Genomic DNA, 24,282 nt, shown 5'->3' with positions numbered 1-24,282 from the left:
ATGCTGCAACTGCGTGCCTATCGATCGGGGCCCAGTGGTCTGAAAGAACTGCTTCGTCATCTTGTCCCCCTGCTGTACCCACCGGGCCCGGGAGGAGTGATAGGAGAACTCAGCCCGCCGAATCTCCGTGTCCTGCAATTCAAGGCGCGCGCGCTCAAACCTACCACTAAGCCACTGGGATCCTAGGTCCTGCTCGTCGAGCCTCTCTATAGAGGCGAGGTCTCTCCGCAGTGCCCGCTCGCGCTCTTGAAGAGCCCTCCTCTGCCTAAGGGCATGAGCCTGCAACTCCTCACTGCTCCTCCAAATCACGTCAGCCACCCACGAAGCCCAACCCTCACAAGGTGCCGTCTCTGACTGCTGTCAAATATTTGCCATGACCTACTGAATCTCCTCGTCCTGCAAGAGGTCCTCTGGAATGCGGACCCCCTTTTGGGAGAGACTTCGGTGGGGATGCTCTAAGTGGAGTACTGCTGGAGAGTGATCTGACATTGAGGTGCCTGCCACAATATCTATAGAGCCGCCTCTATGCAATGCCCAATCCCCAACGTAGAAGCGGTCTAGCCTCTCAAGCAGTCCATCATATCTCCTCTATCTGAAAGAGAAGAGGAGGCTGCTAGGTATCCTGCTGAACTCTGGCTCTCGCCACAGGTGAAACGGAGAGTTCTTGCCTTGATGTCGATATTTACTTCCTTTTTGTGGAACCACGGCATGCCCAAAATAACATCATAATGTTTAAGGGGTGAAACATAGAATTCCGCATGGTCCACATAGTCCTGGATATGAATTCTGAGCTTTCCAATCAGTGGAGTGACTTCAACTAGATTTCCTTTAGAACACGTTCCACATCTAGAGCTGGTCTGAACTCTTCAGTATTCATTCCTAGCCTCAAAGCTAGGTCTTCTAAGATGAAATTGTATGTAGCTCCTAGATCGAAGAAGATCAACACATTCTGGTCTTTTACTTCACCCCATGAGAGGCAACATTCTCGAGCTTCAGGATCAGTGACTCTTCCCAACATATTAGGGACTCCTCTCGCCAAAGGCTTTGACGGTTCTTTTGGCGTTTTCTACTCTCTCAAACCCATAGGCTTTTCGCAGCACTGGGCAGCCAAATGCCCTTGGTTCTTTTTTTCCCAAAAAAAGCCAAATGCCCTTGTTTTCCACAATGGAAACACTTTTCCTCCTTTCGGAAGGCCTCTAGCTGCTCTGGTGAAAATTTTGACTTTCCTTTGTAGGGCTTCAATGGACCCCTTGGCTTCTGAAATAGGAGCTGCCTTTGTCCTTGAATTGTCGGGGTCGTGTTCCTTTTGAGGGTGTCTCCAATTTCGCCTTTTGAGGCAGCCATCGTCCCTTGCAACACTTTCTTCATTTCTTCAACCACTAGGGCTGAGTGCATCGGATCTCATAGCTTTGTCTTGCGTTCAATGCTCACTTGGGTATAAATACTTGGATGCAAACCAGCTTGGTACTTACGCATCTTTGAATTTCTGAAATTTCCTTAAAGGGAGTAATCTAGAGGTACTATGATTTCCACTGCTTCTTAAAAAGTTTTCCACTTCTTGGGTGATTCATCAAAAGAGCTCCCCACCATACATTGGCACTGCTTGTAAGATGGGGCTTACAATCTTCAATTTTGATTTCTCACGATAGTGTCATATGCGAAAAGCTATGTCAAATTGTGGGATGAAGTCCAGAGCTTTCTCCTCACCCCATACTTTCCCTAAAAAGTAGTGAACTTGATGGACTTGCCTTCTTCTTTGAAGTCCTTTCGTCTTGTTCTGGTATTCCTTCTTTTGCACCCACCATAAGAAAAACTCTCTCAGGATGTAGAGGAGGACGAAGAAGAAGAGATGGGCTAGAGCTGGAAGATCTTCGTCGATGCTTTCTGATTCTGTTAGAAAATGGAGTCGAGTTGAGTCAGTTTTGGTTTGTTCTAGTGAGTTCTAGTGTGAGTTTTAGTCTAGTGTGTCCTATGGATGCCACGTGTCACATTGGGAGCTATCCCATATGCATTGGTACTCGTGTGTATGTGTGTGCTCTATATAAGAGCTATACTTGTCACTTGTCACATCAATCAAGAATCAAGCCTACAAGCTCTAGCCTACCCTCTCTCTCTCCCCCTCTCCACCATGCACCTTCATGTAGTATCAAAGCCTATTTTCCTACCTTTCCCTTCTCCATGCTCAATCTAGAGCTTGAGAAAAGCCTGCAAATGGAAGCCATCCTCTCCTCCAAGATTGAGCTCCTTATTCTCTTCTCACCCTTAGCCTCTTATTCTCTTCCAATCCTTTCTCTCCATCTTATTCTCTTCTCACCCTTAGCCTCTCCATGAGCTGCTCTTTTTCAATAAATTCAAGCTTAGAGCTGCTGCCAATGGTGAAGTTGCTGGTCTTGGAGCTCTTCATCGCAAAAACTTCACTATAGACCCCTTTTTCAGCAAGTTTGTGGCCTCTCTACCAGCCGCCACACTGTTTTGGGCGATTTAGGGTTTGGTTGAGGTTGTTTTTCAGTTGCCGCCTTTATCTCTACAGCCGCCCACCTCTATTGCTGCTGGACGACACTCTGAACATCAAATAAAGTCCTGAAATCTGAGAAAAACAGTCAAAACTGTGTTTTTTGACCTAAAAGTCCAGTTTTGAAATTTCAGGTTGGATACTCAGTATTTTCTGGGACTTCATGATCAAAGGGCTTCTGAGTGTTGATAGGACACTTTCCTGCAACAAATTTTGTAAAGCCCTAAATGTTTGAAAACCCTATTTTTTGACAAAAACCCTAATTTTCAGAATTTAGGGCTTTTTTAACTTTTGCAGTCCTTTGGCATAATTGAAGCCTCTGACATGTAGTTTTTTGGGGATTTCCCAAAATTGATGTAATTTCATTACTATTTGGTACATTCATTTGAACATTTTGCCTCCTTTGGGCATAATTGCTCAAATTTGAGGCTCTACTCTGATCTTGGTGACTCACAAAGCGACATTTTGAGAGTCATCATGTGATTGCTCCTTGTAGTTGCTCCCATGGCCGACATCGACATATCATTCATGGCATTCTCGCCATATTCTTCACTGACATACTTCTTCGGATTGGGATGTGCACTCTTATGTGCAGTAGCTACTTGGGGCCATTTACAGGTTCTCTGCCCTTGCTATGCATAAAATGAATGAAATATATTTTTATTTTCTATGATTGGGGTCAATAAAGGTTCTCTACCTTGAGTAGTCCCTCTAAAATGAATGCTTGAGGTGTCAATAAAGGTTCTCAACCTTGGATAGTCCTCCTAATATGATGTATTGATTTTATATTTGTCATGTGTGGCTCCATGTCTCTCATAATTCCCTAGAGCCAGGAGGGGGATGTGTTGTGGGAGCCATGTATTGGCTTTGATAGGACTATTTATCAAGCCTGGCATGTGAGTTCTAGGATGTTGATGTATTGGTCTCCTAGACCTTTGAGTTGGTCATGCATCCATGCATGATGAGCCTCTAAGCCATGCTAGGTGAGCCTCTGAGTCTATACCATGCTCACTAGCCTCTGAGCCATGCTCACTTGCCTCATTGCATAGTTTGATGACCGTCATTGACATGTTCTATTCTTGGTTCCATTCCAGTAGTCACTCACCTTTCCTCCATGGGGGGATGTTAGGAAATGGAGTCAAGTTGAGTCAGGTTTGGTTTGTTCTAGTGAGTCCTAGTGTGAGTTTTAGTCTAGTGTGTCCTATGGATGCCACTTGTCACATTGGGAGTTATCCCATATGCATTGGTACTCATATGTGAGCGTGTGCTCTATATAAGAGCTGTACTTGTCACTTGTTACATCAATCAAGAATCACGCCTACAAGCTCTTTGGTCTACGTGTGAGTATTTTCGCAGCCCACAAGAGAGCCATCACTGTACCAGGCTTCGGTTTCGTCTCAACACCTGGATAGATTGATTGATATGATATGATATGATTATGATTATGATTCTATTAGCATAGATTAGTACTCAACAAGGGTCCTAGTGTACCCTTTGCTCCAGCCCATTGAGGCTTGTATGAGTTCGCTTTTCTGTGCACTTTGTCCCATATGCCCGTGAGGTCTCCCATGGACAGAGAAGGAATTGGTCATAAATCTCCTTCGGTTTCTAAAGAATCTCCTAGGCAACATCGTGCCTCAGGAAAGCGTTCCCGAAGTTCCCCTTCAGTTCAAAGATATTTAGGTTCGAAGAAAAGAGGAAGGAGTCCAAAGCCTTATGGAAGATGAACCTGAAGGTGCATGGTGGAGAGGGAGAGAGAGGGAGAGGGTAGGCTAGGGAGAGAGATAATGATACTCAAAGAGAGACATAATGAAATGGAAATGAAATAGCAAGAGAGAAAGAAAGAAAGAAAGATATATTAACGCCATTGTGTATTATTTTGTTGAGGCTGCTTTGCAGCTAGAAATTTTAGTTAAACATGCCGAATTGAGACAATTTGAAATAAGTGCATGAGTAGCACCTCTGCTTCTACAGAGCTCTATCTATCAGTCAAAGTTTCTGTTCGCATTATTTTTCCATCAGTATCCGGTGGTTAAACATAGTATAATGATCCAGAAACTAAGAGATTGAAATAGTTTCTTCAATATTATAAAAAAGCCATGCTTACAATAAAACATTTAGAAGTGAAATATAAATACGCATCGTGCTGACCTTTTGAGACAGAGTGGAAAGACACCAAGCTAAACTCCCTCTCAGTATAGCCCATGCTCCGAACTATCTTCTTGAAAGATGTAAAACTTTTGTTGTCTGCATAAATATTCTCTTGATAAACCTACACGACATTAGAGCAACTAGACATATTGAGAAATTTTAAATTCCCAAATCATTGAAAGCAATTTCCATCTACTATATTCTACACATCCAATGTACCACAAAAAAGCACAGTTTTTATTTACCTATATTCAAAAGCAAATAATATGATAACTTCACATGCAGCAAATTCACCTCTAAATAAATTGGCATGAATTACGTCTTTGACAAGAAAACAAAAGAACAAGAGAGAACAGCAGCTTCCCGCATGTCCAAGTATTAAACCATGAGGGCAGTAAAAATCTACCCAATCATGAAAATGATATGTATGACCAGCATTAGACTTTCCCAGGAAATTCAGCAGGATACAATACTCATAAAATGGATGACTAGCTGAAAGTTTCTAGCCAAAACATCACTTTTCTCTCATTGATCTCTTCTTTTCTCCCCTAAACATCTAAGGCATGTGAAGGCAGGCTTTGGAAGGGTTTCTCGGGGTGGAGCTTTTGACATTCTCAGCTTGTCCAATCTTCAATGGCTGTTGGAAGGTCTATTTCAGGTCAATGTGTTGGGATATGTGTGATCAAGGGCTTGCTAGGTGCATGTGTGCATCCACTAGCAATCATATGGTTGTGTGTGTGTGTGTGTAGAAGAGGCACACTTAGTGCCATAGGCCATGACACAGGTGGTGATGCAGTGCAAGGCCCCCCACATGGGGTGGTACCTATGATTGTGGAGTTCCTATGATTTAGGAGTTACCTCCTTTGATGTAGGAGAAGTGCCATTGATTTAGGCCACCCTCTCTCCATCTCTCCATTTCTATAAAAGAGGGATTTCCCTCTCAAATCAAGAGAACACCCATTGCAATATCTTTTGTGTTCTCACTCCTCTTGCCACAATGCATCTATTCTTCCCCACGTTCCAACATGTGGTATCAAAGCTACGATCCTCCTTGAGCTTTTAGACTCCTAGGCTGACACCTCATCATCTTCTTCAACCTTCTTCCATATCTCTCCCATTTTTCCCAATTCTGCCTGAATCTTGCAGCATCTATTTCTCCAGATCCAACCGTTAACTTTCAAAATGCTCCTGGATCCAGCTTCCCCACACTAGGGCGCACCTCTTCACCGTTGGGATTGACGGAATTTTACTCTGAACGGCCGTGCTGCTTCGTCAAATCTAGCTCAAAATTCCGCCTGTTGGGAGACAATTTCGTAAAACCCTCTTAGTCATAGTTGGGCGACCTTAATAGCTACTTGTTGTTCAACTTTCATCCCATTTGGTCCATAGATGGAGGAGAAATCAGAGAAAAACCAGTCAGAAATGGCGCACTTCTCACCGACGATCTGGCGCAACATTGCGTGATTCCTTTCTGGAGGATGTACTTTGGTATTAGCTCTTTCATTCGACCAAAAAAGCCCCATCAATAGAGCTTTCAACTGTTCGAATTGCACTTTCCAACTTCAGAGTGTTCAATTTGGGGGTAACAATGATATTTGCTCCTAATATGAACCATTGAATATGGCTAAGTGCTAGAAAGTTTCATTATTATCTCAATTATCTTTGGGCTTTTGGATGTTTGACCATTGGAAGTGATCTGAAGCATTTTTCAGTCTTATCTTTGGAGCACTATCCTGCAGTTTGACAGTTTTGGTAAATGCTCATGATGCATTTATGATATATTTTGAATTGAATATGTTTGAATGCTATTTTGTGAAGGAATAGACACTGCCTTGTAAGAGGTAAGACCTTCCTAATGACTAACATGAGTAGGATAGATGGTGATTTGTTCCATACTTGGCAGACCAAGGTCAAGTTCATTCTCATGAAGAAAGGTCTATGGAATATTGCTTGTGGAAAGAAGAATAAACCTTCGACAAGAAAATGTGAAATAGCATGGACAGTAAAAGATGAAAAGGCTCTAGCAATTATTGCTTTGGATCTTATTGATGAATATATTCATCACATTGATGGGAAGGACACTTCACATGATGCATGGAAGACACTTGAAGACAAGAAGAAGATTATGGAGAACAAGAAGTTCACCATCCTGAAAAAAAGGGAAGCACAATGGATAGTCCAATATAGAAAGGCCCTTGCTATCATAGCATTGGGACTTAGTGACTCATGCATTCATCACATAGATGGATGTGAGACTTCACATGAAGTTTGGGTGCAACTTGAAAAGGTATTTGGTGCACAAGTTTTACTCAAAAGTCTTCTAGCTGAAGAGTATAGCAACACTTTTACATCCAACTTGGTGGATATTGAAGCTTCTCTTTTGGAAGAGGAGGGGAATGACTCCCACTACAACTCCAAAGAGAATGAAGCATATCATGTGAAGAAGAGCTACATCAACAACAAAGCAAATCTTGATGAAGGAAGAACTCCATCAGCAAATGAAGAATCAAATGTTGTGGTAGATTGGGCTTTCTAGAGTCCAACATATTGAACTTTAGTCACCACTTGGTCATGTAGTCCATTTTGAGGTTCTCTGCTTGGAGTAGTACTCCAAAAAGAATGTTTTTATGTGTTTTGTGTTTTGTGTTTTGTCTTTTGTAAATCACTTCTGGTCACCATATGATGTAGGCCATGTGATATGTGTTTGCCTCCATGGTACCTCTTTTGCAGACATGAGAAACTAGGTCCACACAAAGGCCTAAGATTAATCCTTGTACATGCAAGGGAGATAACCATTTAGGGGGGTCTATCCCATTTTTGTAAACCTTGACCCTTGGGCACCTTTGCTAGCATGAGATCCTAGCCATAGATTTATCCTTGACCACCATGAGATGGCTTGTGAAAGTATGTGACTAGATGTATCCTTGACATAGCAAGAGGCAAACCCTTGAGGGGAAAAATGTGCAATCAAGGGCTTGCTAGGTGCATGTGTGTATCCACTAGCAGTCATATAGTTGTCTGTGTGTGTGTAGAAGAGGCACACTTAGTGCCATAGGCCCTACCCTAGTCACTCACTCACTTCAGAGGCTGCTCTTTACGCCTTCCCCCATACCACCCGCCCACCACCACCTCGGACCGTACCCTGTAATAGCTGGTACAATGATGAGTGTAAGCCTTTACGCCGTCAGCTTAGATTCGAAACAAAAAAAAGCCTTCCAGGCAAACCAGAGAAGCTACACGAGTACCGTCGTCTGCTATGCAGGAAGAAACTTGACTTCGTGCGTCGGAACGAGAAGGAGCTACTGAACTCTATTCAGTAACAACTCTAAGGACTTCTGGCAAAGATTTATAGAGGGACGATGCCCCCCCTACCACTCACTGACACTCAAGTGTGGACTGATTATGCACGCACGCTCTATGATAATTTAAATCAACCAGCCCTCACCTATCACATATGCCACACCCCACGTCTTGCACCCTCTTCACTAGGGGGGGGTAAAGGATGCCGTAATGAAACTTCATAATGGCCGAGCGAAGGATCATGAGGGACTATTCGTTGAGTTCATTGCATATGGGATTAACCTCCTAGCCGTGATCTTAGCAAAGCTATTTAATGAAGCTGTTTGCTTGGGATTCCCACGCACCTAGACCATCAACACTATCTCACCCATCCACAAGGCAGGGGATCCCATGAACCCGGAGAACTACAAGACCATTATGATTGGACATGTCATGTCCAAGATTTATGCATCAGTACTTGATTCCGAGGTCAACAGATTTGCGGAGTGTCGAGGACTCAGAGCAGCAGGACAGGCCGGTTTCAGGCGGGATCATGGGACCAAGGACCATATTCTCGTGCTCAGATGTATCATCGAGGAGGCGAGGGCACGAAAGCAGAGGGTTTACTGTTGCTATGTGAATTTCCGTAAGGCATTTGACACCGTTCCGAGAGCCCGCCTCATACGACACCTACAGGATTTGGGCTACAACCAGGAGATCATTTGGGCTATCATGGCACTTTATGAGCGAGTTTCAGGCAGAGTCCGGACAGGACCTGGATGGACAGACAAGATCATGAGCACTATCAGGGTCAAACAAGGGTGTCCATTATCACCTACCTTGTTTGGCCTCTACATCGACGAGCTCAAGACAGTGATGCAAGCACAGGGTGGGGTAGGTTGCTCCCTCGCGGGCACGCTGATGTGGATATTATTCTACGCAGATGACGTGGCTCTTTGCCCTAACCAATTATGGAACACTTGATCTTCTGGATTCCGCCCCCACATTGTCTGCGCTTCAGTTGTTGGTAATCTTTTTATACTTGAATGTTAACATGTCCGTAGAGAAATCTTGGGATCCGAGTGCACGATGCCGCCCGGACCTCTTAGTCACTGCAGCTGTGTCCCCACTGATCAGGGGCATTTCCTTTGAAAGAAATGCTTGGTCATCTTGTCCCCTTGCTGCACCCAGCGGGATCTAGAGGAGTGATAGGAGAACTCTGGCATGCATATCTTCGTATCCTGTAAGTCCAATCGTGCGCACTCATACCTGTCTGCTAACCACTGCGATCTCGGATCCTTGTCTCGGCGGAGACACTCAATGGAAGCTTGGTCCCGCCTCAGGGTTCCTCTCCCGTGCTTATAAGAGCCGTCACCGCCACAGTGCCTAGGATTGCCATTGCTTGCTGCTCCTCTGAATCGTCTCTGCTGCCCACTCCGCCCATCCTCCCTCTGGGATGTTGTCTGGCTGTCTCCAAATCTCTATCACCACCTCTGCACTTTCTGCTCCTGTAATAGTGAGTCAGGGATGTGGATCCTCTTCCAGGGGAGCCCATGTCGAGGTTGTTCAAACTGTAGTATCACCGGGGAGGAGCGGTCTGACATCGTGGTACCTGCGAAAATACCAATGGCTCCACCTCTATGTAGAGCCTATCTCCCATGTAGAAGCGATCTAGCCTCTCTAGGAGTGTCTCGTGCCTTTCTTCTTTATTTCTTGTTTTGTTCTCATGTTATCATGGATGATCCATGGTAAGCCATCTGTCCCTCACCAAATCATTCGGGCGAAGTTTGGGTCACCCCCATTACAGCTAGATGCTACATTTCAGGTCATCACGTATCTATACCGAGTCAGGGAATATGGGGATTACACATTTGGGCGTAGCAGGATACCATGGCTAGCATTGTCCTCTTCTATGGCACTTGCAGTAGGGAGGGACAAGAGGTACTGGTATGCACGCACAGAGAGATGGTTTGCAGGACTCGGGCTCCACATGGACAGACTACCTCCTTTCCAGTACTGCATGGATGCTCCTTTTTCTCCCCTCGTATCACACGAGGTCAACCAGGTTATCCGTGAGAATCTACTACAGCTACACACATTCTGGACCTGGTTGGGCCCGAGTGATCTTCCAGTGAAGCTGGGCTTCTACAGAGCTCACTTCTTACATATCACAGTGAAGGGTTTCATTGATCCACCAGGATACACACAGATTCACCTACCCCACTCGCTGAGGATCTCTCCTGGGCAGTTCCGGGTCTCTTCACACATACTTCGTATTGAGAGCGGCAGAGCGGAGCGGTTACCCAGAGAGAGGCCCATATGCACACTACGTGACATGCAGGAGGTTGAGACAGAGGAGCATTTCATCTTCAGGTGTCCTATCTACTATGAGATCCGAGGGCGTTTCTACTACCTCTTCAGAGATAGTTATGGAGTTTTGGCCTGTTTCCTTTCCTACCTAGACCAGCGATGTTTGGTTGCTTTCATTCATGAGGTGCTCAGACGCCGCGATAGGATACTCAAAGCACGGAGACGGGAGCAAACTTCCTCCTCGAATAATACTTCTCGGAGTTCTATCACGGAGTTCTTTTAGCCAGATCACATAGACCCCCATGAGGCAAGGCCTCGACATGACCGTGGCCCGGAGCCTGTGACCCAACACCTCAGACAGAGGGTTGACTCACAGATCATACTTGGGGACATCCCCTCCTTGTTAGGGTCGGCGGTGCTCGACCGACGGGGGTCACAATGGCACTGGTCAAACGCAGAGCTACGACCAGGAGACGTATCAGAACTGCACCCTTGGGGCGGCGACAACGCTCTATTGCTGACCTCATGCCTCCACTTCCACAGCCCCATCCATCCTGATCTCCTACTGCTGTTGATGATGATGATGTCGACGATGATGCTGAGATTGATATATATATAGTCGAGATATGACTATGTTGTACTTAGGATTTAGTACTGTCATTTTGCATTTTTTGCATTTTGCATTGGTATGGATGCTCGTTTAGTAGCTCCGCTACCACAGCTCATTGTATCAGGTTTTTCACAGTCTCATAGACCCATCGGTCTTCCGAAGACTTTAATAAACTTTCTTTCTTTCTTTCTTACTTTCTGAAGATCACTTTGCCATCTCTGTAGGCAGCCCACTTTCCTACTTCTCTTTCTGCCATGCCACGTACCATTCCCTCCCTCCTATGTTCCTGTTGTAGGAGAGTGAGGTTATCATCTAGGTACATTTTTGTCCATTTCAAAGTCGTTCTCATAGTCATGAGGGTAGATCTATCCATGGCCAGTCCGGAGCTTCAGCACTAAAGGTCTTGTGGGTACATTTTTGTCCATTTCAAAGTCGTTCTCATAGTCATGAGGGTAGATCTATCCATGGCCAGTCCGGAGCTTCAGCACTAAAGGTCTTGTGGGTATCTCCGCCTTGCCTTCCCTCCAGGCTGTCTCACATGTGAGATTGACTCCCATCTTGGTGAATAAAACATTGGCATCTGCCATTGGAGTATCTCCTACTGTCAAGCCTCTTACCAACACGTTCTAGTCCTCCTTTTCTCTTCCTCGAGAGCCTTAAAAATGAATTATTTCTTAGGGGCTGCTGCTCCTTTTTTAACCACAGCTGTTCATTCAAGCATCTCCTCTTTCCCTTTAGTAATCTGTTGTGTAATTTCTGCATGTTTGCCATTCATTGTGGCGTGCATGGCAGCCATCTCTCTCTTGAGGGTTGCATTTTCTGCTCTAAGTTCCTCCATGGCTTTGCAGCCCCCTTCTGAGGTCACCTGCGTGTCTCTCATTTGCTGTAGTTCAGTCCCTAATGCATGTACCTTGTCTTGAAGGTTGGTTCTCTCGGTTTCCCATCCTTCTTTCTCTTTATCCCACTCTTCACGCTTTGCCTTTTCTTTCCTCCATTCCTCCTGTATTTTTCCTCCTTGCTTCTTGAATTCATTGAGTGTCTTGTCTACATGAGCCTTCTCAGCCATTAAAGCCACATTGGTGACCTCCAAACTGTTGGTCCTCTCAATTAGTGCAAGGCGTATATTGTTGAGGCAGACCAATACCTCATTTGTAGCTTTGTGAGCTGTCCCTGATGATGAGAGGGATACCATGGCATTGTCTAGGGCTTGTTTGCCCCATGTGTCTTCTAAAAAGCCTCGTGTTGGCGTCTTGCTTTGATGATGTCTTAGCCCCTTCTTTCAGCCTTAAATCTCTTCACTTGGAGCCCATATTTGCTGGACTGATTTTTCCCTCTTTTTTTGTTTCTGTTAGTAGGTCCTTCAGCCCCTTGTGCCCTTTGTCAAATGTGTTTGATCATAATCTCACGGGGGCCCTTGGTGTAGGTACAGTAGTTCGAGGGAGGGCCTGGGGTCCTTGGTGCAAACAGCAGCAGCTCACGGGGGGGCCTGGAGCCCCTGGTGCAGATAGCAGCTCACGGGAGGGGGCCTGGTGCCCCTAGCGTAGACAATGTAGCTCACAGGGGGGCCTGGAACCTCTGGCGCAGTCCCTTGGAGCCCTGGCACCGGTGCCTAGACTGGCGGAGGCCTGGTGGCAGCAAGGCTCTATGGGCGCAATGGACAGCAGCAGCAACAAGTCGGCGATGGCGCAGCAGCAGCAACAGCAGTAGGGTGGTGATGGTGCGGCAGCAACAACAAGAACAGAGCGGCGACATGCGGCAGCAACAGCATGAGCAAGGCGAGGGTTCACGGGAGGGGCAGAGGGGCTTGGAGGGGGGGGCGGAGGGGCTTGGAGAGAGAGAGAGAGAGAGAGAGAGAGAGAGAGAGAGAGAGAGATTTTATTAAACTCTTCAGAAGACCGATGGGTCTATGAGACTGTGAAAAACCTGATACAATTAGCTGTGGTAGTGGAGCTACTAAACGAGCATCCATACCAATGCAGAATGCAAAAAATGCAAAATGGCAGTACTAAGTCCTAAGTACAACATAGCCATGTCGATAGTCGACTATATATATCAATCTCAGCATCATCATCGACATCATCATAATCATCATCATCATCAGTAGCAGCAGCAGCAGCAGCACATCAGGATGGATGAGGCAGCGTAGGCATGAGGTCAGCATAAGAGCACTGTTGGCACCTCAAGGGTGCAGTCCTGGTACGTCTTTTGGTTGTAGCTCTGCGTCTAACCAGAGCCACTGTGACCCCCGTCGGTCGAGCACCGACCCTAAACAAGGAGGAGATGTCCCCAAGTATGATCTGTGAGTCAACCCTCTGTCTGAGCTGTCAGGTCATAGGCTCCGGCGGGTCACGGTCATGCCGAGGTCTCGTCTCGTGGGGGTCTATGTGATCTGCCTGAAAGAACTCCGTGATAGAGCTTTGAGAGGTATCAGTCGAGGAAGAAGTCTGCTACTGTCTCCATGCTCGGAGTATCCTCTCGCGGTGTCTAAGCATCTCATGAATGAAACAAGCCAAACACCGCTAGTCTGGGTAGGAGAGAAACAGGCCAAAATCCCATAACTATCTCTGAAGAGGCAATAGAAACGCCCTCGGATCTCATAGTAAACGGGACACCTGAAGATGAAATGCTCCTCTGACTCAACCTCCTGCATGTCACACACTGTGCATATGTGCCTCTCCCTGGGTAACCGCTCTGCTCTACCGATCTCGATACGAAGTCTGTGTAAAGAGACATGGAACTGCCCAAGAAAGATCCTCAACGAGTGGGGTAGGTGAATCTGTGTGTATCCTGGTGGATCAATGAAACCCTTCGCTGTGATATGTAAGAAGTGATCTCTGTAGAAGCCTAGCTTCATTGGAAGATCACTCGGGCCTAACCGATTCCGGAATGTGTGTAGCTATAGTAGATCCTCACGGATAACCTGGTTGACATCGTGTGATAGGAGGGGAGAGAACGGAGCATCCATGCTGTACTGGAATGGAGGTAGTCTGTCCATGTGGAGCCCTAGTCCAGCAAGCCATCTCTCTATGTGTGCATACCAGCACCTCTAGTCTCCCGCTGCTGCAAGTGCCATAGAAGATGACAGTACTAGCCATGGTATCCTGCTACGCCCGGATGTGTAATCCCCATATTCCCTGACTCGGTACAGATACATACTGACCTGAAATGCATCATCTAGTTGTAATGGGGGTGACCCAAACTCCGCTCGAATGATCTGGTGAGGAACGGATGGCTTACTACGGATCATCCATGATAAGATGAGAACCTGTAGCTGCTCTACCCTAGCCCACTCTGTATCCGACAAGTCTGGCCCTAGCAAGGACGGCCATACATTCCTGCTGGGCGGACCAAGGAGTCAAAAAGCAACCCTTTGGTCCATGGATCCTGAAAGTGAGAGCGGAAGCACTGCCTCTCTAGTCTAACCAATGAAGCATATCCTCTGCTCAGGCGTGCATGCATTGTGGGTCTCATAGTGAAGATGGATAAGTGAATGATGAAACTATCGCAACAGGGGACCTATGAAATGCGAACTGCTCCTTGCGTATGACGGCTCGAGATGTATTGAAGATCATAACCTTAGTTTTATCCGAGTTGACCTTGAAATCATGAGACTCGCAAAAGGACTGTAGTGCGTCAAGGTGTCTCTGGAGCCCCTCTACTAAGGAAGATAAGAGAGCCACGTCATCTGCATAAAGCAATATCCGGATCAGCGTGGCCGCGAGAGAGCAACCTACCCCTCCCTGTATCTGCATCATTGTCTCGAGCTCGTCAATATAGAGGCCAAAGAAGGTAGGTGATAATGGACACCCTTGTTTGACCCTGATAGTGCTCATGATCTCGTCTATCCATCCAGATCCTGTCCGGACTCTGCCTGAAACTCGCTCATAAAGTGCCATGACAGCCCAGATGATCCCCTGGTCATAACCCAAATCCTGTAGGCGTCGTATGAGGCGGGCTCTCGGAATGGTGTCAAATGCCTTGCGGAAATCCACAAAGCAACAGTAAATCCGCTGCTTCCGTGCCCTCGCCTCTTTGATGATACATCTGAGCACGAGAATGTGGTCCATGGTCCCATGATCCCTCCTGAAACCAGTCTGTCCCGCTGCTCTAAGTCCTTGACACTCCGCAAATCTATTGACCTCATAATCAAGTACTGATGCATAGATCTTGGACCTGACATATCCAATCATAATGGTCCTGTAGTTCTCCAGGCTCATGGGATCCCCTGCCTTGTGAATGGGTGAGATAGTGTTAATGGTCCAGGTGCGTGGAAACCCCAAGCAAACAACTTCATTAAATAGCTTTGCTAAGATCGGGGCTAGGAGGTTAATCCCATATGCAATGAACTCAGTGCATAGTCCCTCATGATCCTTCGCTTGGCCATAATGAAGTTTCATTACGGCATCCTTTACTCCCCCCCCTAGTGAAGAGGGTGCAGGATGTGGGGCGTGGCATATGTGATAGGTTAGGGACTGGCTGATTTGGGATATCATAGAGCGTGCGTGCATTATCAATCCACACCTGAGTGTTAATGAGTGGTGAGGAGGACCGTCCCTCTAGAAAACTCCGCCAAATGTCCTTAGAGTTGATACTGAACAAAAAGTTCAGTAGCTCCTCCTCGTTCTGGCACACAAAGTCAAGTTTCTTCTTGTGTACCAGTCAACGGTACTCGCGTATCATCTCTGGTTCGCTCGGAAGACTGTTTTTGGTTTCGAATCCGAGCTGACAGCATAAAGCCTTACACACATCATCGTACCAGCTATTATAGGATACAGTCCCAGGTGGTGGTGGGCGGGTGGAGCGGGTGACTAGGTGGGGGAAGGCGTGAAGAGCAGCCTCGTGTAGTGAGCGGGTGACTAGGGCAGCACGATCCTCTAATAGGGATAGAAAGTCCATGTATGCGAGAAGTATGTACAGACGGCCAGAGTAAGTGGGTGAGTGATCGCGATAAAAGCGTATATCATGGTAGGTGGAGTAAGAACTCAATTGGATAGAAAGTGCTATGCGGCGGGGGTAGAAATGCCAAAGAAGAGATGAGTATGATCAGCTGCTAGAGGGAGAGGTGCTACGGTAAAGTCAGTGATGCGAGATGTGAAGGCAGGGATGATGTAGTCCACAATACTGAATCCTCCCCATGTGGAAAGCACATGAAGCCACCTGATGTAGGCCATCTGGCAAGACCATTATAAATAATGAGATCATGCATCCTGCGGAGGTCTAATAGGACCTGCCCATAAGATGTGAACGGTCCTCGTCTGTTAGCCGAAACTCGTAGCATACCTACCTCCTCCAAGTCAATGTCTGGCAGTAGAGTGGAATCATCCCTGAAGTCGAGGAGTGGTGCCTGACGAGCATCTGTCATCACATTGAAGTCCCCAACTAGGAGGACTTCTCCGCGGCTAGAGAAGTCAACAATGGACGGATAAAGAGCAGCAAATGGGGATGTCTCATCCTCCCCTCGAATATCTCTGGCAAGCGGTAGGTCTCGGGGGGGAAGTAGCAAACTGCAATAAACAGATCCCAGCTATCCATGTGTCGAATCCGGATCCAGAGAAACCTTGAATGTGGCTCTCTCTTCTCTAGTGAGATGGCCCCCAAAAGTATAAATCTGTAAAGGACTGCGACTCCTCTTGACCCTCGTACCCCTCCTGTATCCCTCGTCTCATCTCTGTAGGCAAACTCCCATGTATACCCGCCGCTAACTACTAGTAGTGGGTGCTCTGGACTCTTACGTGTCTCTGTATAAAAGACTATGTCATGACCTCTATAGAAATTTGAGAAGTTCCCTGGTTCTGACCATAAGGTACCATTACAGTTCCAGATGATACAGGATAGGGTCTCGGATGTCTGAGTCTCATAGACCCCGCCTCCCTATGCGGGAGGGGAGGTGGGTGCCCTATGGGGGCCTGTAAGGAGTCGTCCATCTCGTACTACTGCCCACTTCCCCTCCTTGTGGGCCTAATCCTGCCGCTGCGACAGAAAGCACCTCTCCTCAACCTGTAGTGGAGTGAGGTCCTCATCCATGGAGATCGCTGGTTGGTCTCGTAAGGCTGACCTACGACGTAAAGCCGAAAGTCGTGCCTGGGCGTCATGGAACCGTATGATAAGGGGTTGCTCTCGGTTAGGGTCCCTCCCTACCCGCCATGCTCTCTTAATCATGTGCTCAGTCACCCCTAAAGTAGTGGCCACAAAGGCCGTCGCATCTGCCATCAGTGTAGCCTCAGTGCGGGGGATCCCATGTACTCTGATGTTGAGAGCCTTGCTAGCTCTCTGTTGCTGCTCCAGGAGGGTAGCTGAAACGGTTACCCTTGCACGTTCCCATTTGGTTATGTCGACCCATCTGGACGCCTTCTCGATGGCAGACTGCATGCTCGCCATCTGTGCCTCCACAACTGGGGTGCTCCTTAGGACTGTACATATAGTAGTGACCTCCTGTCGGAGTTGCGGCATCTCCTGTCTGAGCCCTTGAATAAGATCAGCCTGGTCTCGGATAGCCTGAGACTGCTCCTATATGAGACGTGCATGTTCCTGGGTGAAGCGTGTGTTGGAACACTGAAAGGAAAGAGTAGAGTTGACAAAAAATCAGAATACTTGCTTATAGAATGAAGAAGAGAGAGGTCCTTAAGTAGGCACCTCATACAAGGTCACTGACATCACTGATGACCTCAAAGCTCCACAATCATCTCCTCAATCTGCTCCTAGATTCACTCAATCATCCTATGTGGCTTTTCCACCACCTAACTGTGCTTGTGGGCACCTAACTGTGCCTCTAGAACTCACACATAGAAACATAAGGTGTGCCTGAGGCATACACCTTGAGATATCCCAACAAACCCCCCCTCAAGGAAATGCCTCAGGCTATGTCAAGGATACATCTAGTCTCATAGTTTCTCATGCCATCTCATGGTGGTCAAGGATAAATCTATGGCTAGGTTCTCATGCTAGCAAGGGTTCCCTTGGGTGTAAGGTAAACAAAAAGGGATACAAAAAAAGACCTTCCAATGGTTATCTCCCCTGCATGTACATGCACACAATGTCTGCAGGAGGTACCATGGAACAAAACATACACATGGCCTACATCATAAGGTGACCAGAGGTGTTTACAAAACACACAAAACACAATAGTTTATTTTCATTCATTTTGGAGGACTATCCAGGCTGAGTACCTTGACATAAAAAGAGAGATCTGGAGCATACATAGAGATGTGTTTAAAATGCATAATCTTCAAAGGATGCCTCATCTTGTGGAGGCTCATTCACTGTAAGTAGATTTGCATTTTCTGTCTTTGCTTTGGCTCGTGCCTTGTCGTTGCGAACTTCCGATGCAGTGGCTTGAGTAGGATCCCGAGGATTCTTCTCTTTTTCATTTACAATATTCCATAAGCTTTTCTTCACGAGGACCAACTTGATCCTAGTTTGCCATGTATGAAATGATGTTCCAGAAAACTTGAAGCTTAAATCATTATCCTTGGAATGCATCTTGATCAAGAAGTAAAAATGAACTTTGACTATGTTTTTACTATGGTTTGAATAATAATGGCTCAAAGCAAATTATCAATGCGTGAGATACTCAGTCCAAATCGATAGCAACCAAAGACATGTGAACAACGGGCAGCAACTAGCTGGAATTTTACTTTAGTCAAGCTGCAGTCAGCTTTGAAGTCAAACTTTGACTTGAGCAAGTGAAGAAAACTGCAGCAATCTTTGACCTCCAGATACGAGCCACTATAGCAAGCTTTCAAGGGGACTTTGGCATGAAATGAAAGGTCATGAAGTCACCCAGTAGCAGCCCAAAAGACAGGCGAAATGGATACGCAAATCGTCGAGCAGAAAATCGTCAAATCCGGGCAGAAAAACACGATTTTATGCTTCTAGCAGCTTGTTTACTGGAAGATAGGCTTCCAAACTCCACAGATAGGATCGTAATGAAGTCGCGCAGGCTCCTATGAGAGCATTTTGCCAACAGTTTGGTGGATGAGCAGCTACAGTTGGAGAAGGAATCGATAGTTGAAAGAAAAACGGGGCAGTTCTGCAACTTCTTCTTCAAATTCCTCCGGTCAGTGAGTTCGACCTGATGTTAGGAGGAAGCTCCCAGAAGCATTGCTGAAATGGATGAATGGATGTGCTGGATTGAGTCTCTCAAGATCAGCAGGTCATTGCAAGAGATGAAGTTGGGGGAAGAAGATGAAGGAGGTTGTGACACGTGGCAGAGCTAGCTAGGGTTCAAGGCAAACTTGGATAGGGATCAAGGTGGCTAGTAAGGCTCTGATACCATGTTGGAACACTGAAAGGAAAGAGTAGAGTTGACACAAAATCAGAATACTTGCTTATAGAATGAAGAAGAGAGAGGTCCTTAAGTAGGCACCTCATACAAGGTCACTGACATCACTGATGACCTCAAAGCTCCACAATCATCTCCTCAATCTGCTCCTAGATTCACTCAATCATCCTATGTGGCTTTTCCACCACCTAACTGTGCTTGTGGGCACCTAACTGTGCCTCTAGCACTCACACATAGAAACATAAGGTGTGCCTGAGGCATACACCTTGAGATATCCCAACAGCGTGTCTGCTCTTGTGCGAAGCGTGAAAGCTCCCTCTCGCGCTCTCGGATGCTCTGAACCTCCATCAGTAAGTACTCCCAAGCCTCTGATGGGTCAGCTCGTCCGTGCTCTAACAAAAACTGAAAGGACTGTGGCATGAAAGTGTGAGGATGAGACTAGAGGCTGGGTGATGACTGGGTGAGATGGGTGCGGTAAGGAGATGATAGTGGCCTAGAGGAGGTGATCCCAGCAGGGGCTCACTGAGAGGCAGAGGGGAGAAAAAGGTCGAGTAGTGCGGAACGGTGTATGATCCCTCCAAAGTAGGTGTCATAATCGGAGAGAGAACTGTAGCAGGAGAAGAACGGAGAGATGCAAGAGATGGTGTCAGTTACAACCCCTCTATCCTAGGGGAGGGTGGAGCAATCGATGTCATGGGTAGGAGTATATCAGAGCCAATAGCTGTAACTATAGAGGCTGTGGGCGGAACTAGAGCTGAAACTGGAACTAGAGCTGACGTTGAGGCTGTAGGTCGGGGTTGTAGGTTGGGGTGGAGGACGAGTGAATGTGGAGGGGAAGGGAGAAGGAGGGAGTGGTGATAGGATACGGAGAGGCCGAGAGGGGAGCTGCAGATGCGGAAGGGCAACTGGAGGTGGAGAGGCAGCTCGTGGAGCTGAAACGACGGAGGGAGCTCCTGCGAGGGGGGCTTTGGTGGCAGAGGAGGGAGGGGTTGAGCCAAAGAGGGAGGGGCTGAGTCGGCGAAGGAGGGAGGGAGGGAGGCGGAGAGCCTAGGCTAAGGGGTGAAGAGCCTAGGCGGAGGGGCGGAAGGGATGTGTGGGAGTGGCTGAGCGGGGAGCTGCAGAGCGGGGGGGGCTGCGGGCAGCAGAGTGGGAGTTGCCTACGGGGCAGCCGAGCAGGGTGCTGCAAGTAGGGCAGCAGGAGGCAGTCGGGTGGGGAGCTGCAGGCGGAAGCAGGAGGAGCAGGAGCGGAGGTACCGGTGGGCGGAGCAAGAGCAGTAGTAGAGGGGCAGCGGAGCAGGAGCGGAGGTACGGGTGGGCGGAGCAGGAGCGGGGGCACACAGAGAGAGAGAGAGAGAGAGAGAGAGAGAGAGAGAAAGAAAGAAAGAAAGAAAGAAAGTGTATTATTGTCCACTAAAGGCCAAAATGGGCCCATGGGACATCAAGAACTCTGCATACAAGATAGCACAAAATCAACGTGCCACAAAGAAGAGGCATCGTCGAATATCATCTAAGTGCTACGCAATACAATGCAAGTGAAAGTACATAATGTCAAATCTGAGCCTAAATACAAAGTAAACTAGATGCAAGGAAACCGCCCCTGGGTGCAAAATGGGGGGATGAGTACAATATGCCAATGCAAAGATACAAGTCCAGGTGTCACGGAGTCTGAGAACCAAAATAATACTGGAAATCCTGTCCATCGACTCTGCCTCCTGCTATGAGAGTACAAATCTGAGCAAAGGTGAGGTGAGCGGCTGGTGGGGCGAGATCTCCATGAGTAAGTCTCCTCCGAAAAGCTGCCATCATCCTGGATCGTCTGGAGATGAAGCGGCGAGTATGTCCCCTATGTAACAAGATCTTGCGGCGTCTACAAACCATCTCATATGTACATCCACAGGGTGGAGGCATGTGTCCTGTGTGAGCTCTGACCTCCTCGTGCTCCTCCTGGTCTCTGTCCTCTGGTATAGCGTGTGCCTGAGCTCTATCAGGCTGGGCTCTATCATGCTCCGGTCTGTGCTGATGGTCTCTGAGGTAGTCTCGTCGAAGCATAGTGGCCTCCCTGACACAAAGAGCTAGGCAATACTGATCCTCGTAGTCCATCACTCGTGAGAGAGGTCCAAAGCCATCCGTGAAGAGACATTGGAATCTACCTCTGAGCTCATAATATAGCGGGCATCTGCAAATGAAGTGCTCCTCTGACTCCACCTCTCCCATGGTGCAACAAGGGCAGATCCTGGTCTCTCGGCCTGGTCGCCATCCTCCATGCGTCGCATCCTACCAGCCTCTATCTCGAGCTGATGCGAAGAGACTCTAAGCTGGCCAAGGGCAATCCTCAGTGAGTGGGACATGTGGATACCTGTATAGCCTGGTGGAATGACAAATCCATCCTCTGAGATCCGAAGGAAGTGGTCACGATATGTGGCCATCTTCGTCGGAAGCTGCGTGGGATAAATCCAAGTGCGATACATATGAAGCTGCAGCAAGTCTGCTCTTGTGACCTGGCTAAGCTCGTGGCGAGTCAACTCGAGATGAGGGGCATCTATGCTGTATCGGAAGGGAGGCAGTCTATCCATGTCTAGTCCAAGAGATGTGAGCCACCTAGTGAGTCTGAAGTACCAGCAGTATCGAGCCCCAGATCGTGCCAACTCCATAGAAGATGCAAGTGCTAACCATGGCAACCGAGCTCTGCCTGCTGCTGAGTCTCCAAACTCCCTAACCCTGTGCAAATACATGACTGACTGAAACGCTGCATCCAATGCAAGGGGAGTAGCTCCAAACTCTGCTAGCATGATCTCGTGCGGAACTGTAGCCTTGGCCCTAATGAGCCGAGAGAACATGATGATCTGTAACCTCTCTACTCGTCTCCAATCTGCAGCGCCGAGGTCTCCTGCCCAGAAAGGAGCTGCATACATCGCAGCTGGTCTCACCAATGTATCAAAAAGCAAGGATTTCGTATCGGGATGCTGAAAGTGGGACTGAAAACACTGACGCTCAAGATGAGCCAACGAAGCATACCCTTTACTAATCCTATCTCGTGCTGCATATGTCATGGTGAAGACCGGTCCCCTGAAAACTGCCCCCAAATAAGTGTACTCTCTAACAAGCTCAATGGGCTGTCCGTCATAAGTGAAGCAAAACTCATCCGTGCTGTAAATACGATCAGAGGTGTTGAAAACCATAACCTTGGTCTTGCCAAGGTTTACGGTCAACCCCCTGTCCTGGCAAAACCTGTGGAGTGCCTCAATATGTGCCTGGAGGCCCTTAGCAGTAGAGGAAATGAGAACCACATTGTCCGCATACAGGAGGATAGGAATGGAGGATCCTGAGAGAGTAGAGCCCACACCGCCTGTCATCTGTACAAACATCTCTAGCTCATCAATATATAATCCAAAGAGAGTAGGAGAGAGCGGGCAACCCTGCTTCACCCCAATCGTGTTGCATACCTCCTCTGAGAGCCCCTCACGTGTCCGAACCCGACCAATGACCCTCTCATACAAAGCCATGATAGCCCACTGTATCTCTCCACTGAAGCCCATCTGGTGAATCCTCTGAAACAATCTGAATCGCGGAACTGTGTCAAATGCCTTCCTGAAGTCCACGAAGCAACAATAAATCCGTTGCCTTCGTGACTTCGCCTCCTCTACCAGTGCCCTGAGTGTGAGGATGTGGTCAAGTGTTGAATGATCCCTGCGAAATCCAGCCTGCCCTCTGGCTCTGAGTCCTGTCGTCTCGGCATGGTCATTTATACGGATTTCCAAAACTGATGCATAGATCTTGGCCATAACGTGGCCAATCATGATGGTCCTGTAATTCGACGGCTCCATAGGGTCCCCCGACTTGTGGATAGGTACTATGGTATTGCCTAACCAGGACTGTGGTAGGCCTGTACAAACAGACTCATTGAAGAGACGGGAAAGAACAAAATCTAAGGCATCAATCCCATGGATTACATACTCCGCTTGCAATCCATCATGATCCTTAGCTCTCCCGTTCTTCAATCGGTGGACTGCTGCACGGACACTCTTTGGTGTGAAGAGACTAGATGAAGCTGGCCTAGGGGAATGGGATAAATCGATGACTGGTTGATCTGGAACATCGTATAGAGCTGAAGTGTATGCAGACCAGACACGTGGATCTGTGAGGGGGCTCTGAGACTTCGAGCGGAGGAATTTTCTCCAGAATTCCTTGGAGTCACAGCTGAAAAGCAAGCTTCTCAGCTCCTTCTCATTCCGGGCTAGAAATTGGCGTTTCTTGCGCCTAACCAACCACTTGTAGTCTCTCTTGGTTTCCGCAAGGAGGGGAGACTTCTCCTTGGTCTCAAGGTGAAGTTTCCTGCGGAGTTCCTTACACTCCTCGTCATACCAACCGTTGCAAGGAACAAGACCAACCGGTGGGGGACTAGACGAATGACATGTGGCAGGGAACGACATGTGAGCGATAGAAACGAGTGAAGTATGTACAAGTTCCCACCGGTCCTGCGTGGATGGTAGAGCATCTAATAGATGAGGACGGAGTAGGCGGCTGAGGTTCTGGCTATATACATCATCGAACTGGTGGTCGAAATGAACCTCATAATAGGGTTGGCGGTCATGATAACGAGGGGGGGGTGGGTCATGGGAGACATGAGTCAAAGTAAAGTGGATGAGTGCATGGTCGGCAGAGGGCATGAAGGGGCTAACAGTAAGGCTATGGATGGAAGGGACTAAAGTCGGGGGACCTATGATGTAGTCGATCACGCTAGTACCACGCCCAGAAGCAGAAGAGAATGTAGGCATGGAAGACTGTGGCCACCTGGACAAGCCGTTATAAATGACCATACTGTGCGAGGTGACGAGCTCCAGTAACTGATGTCCCTGATCTGTGGGCTGTACTGTGCAGTCTGATGAAGTCCGACAGAGGCTATCATCGTGAAATGCTGGGAGCATGACCGGATCCTCCATGAAGTCATAAGTGAGGGCCTGTCTGTCTGAGGTCCTCGCGTTGAAGTCTCCTAAAAGGATGACTTCTCCGCGATGTGAAAAATCTGCAATGTCCGCTGAGAGATCCTCAAATATGGACTGGCCTGGTCCAGTGGAAGTAGCAAACTGCAATAAAAAGATCTCGCTGAGGGGCTCTGCGGCGGATGCGTACCCACAAGAA

At 47.6% G+C, this 24,282-nt stretch overlaps 1 protein-coding gene across 1 annotated transcript in view; it reads right to left on the bottom strand.

Moving 5' to 3' along the window:
• Nucleotides 1-24,282, bottom strand: part of LOC147889082 (alanine aminotransferase 2-like) — a 261,417-nt gene that overhangs the window by 58,041 nt on the left and 179,094 nt on the right. Inside the window, exon 11 of the mRNA XM_087392259.1 lies at nt 4,664-4,784. Within this exon, the coding sequence (XP_087248385.1) occupies nt 4,664-4,784 (121 nt within the window). The remainder of the gene's footprint in view (nt 1-4,663; nt 4,785-24,282) is intronic.

This window comes from Dipteris shenzhenensis, chromosome 21, assembly GCF_047967505.1.
Source record: "Dipteris shenzhenensis isolate YYH24624 ecotype China chromosome 21, Dip_SZ_1.0, whole genome shotgun sequence".
NCBI lineage: Eukaryota > Viridiplantae > Streptophyta > Polypodiopsida > Gleicheniales > Dipteridaceae > Dipteris > Dipteris shenzhenensis.
The sequence above is the reverse complement of the archived record's forward strand: the minus strand, read 5'-3'. Positions and strand labels throughout refer to the sequence as shown.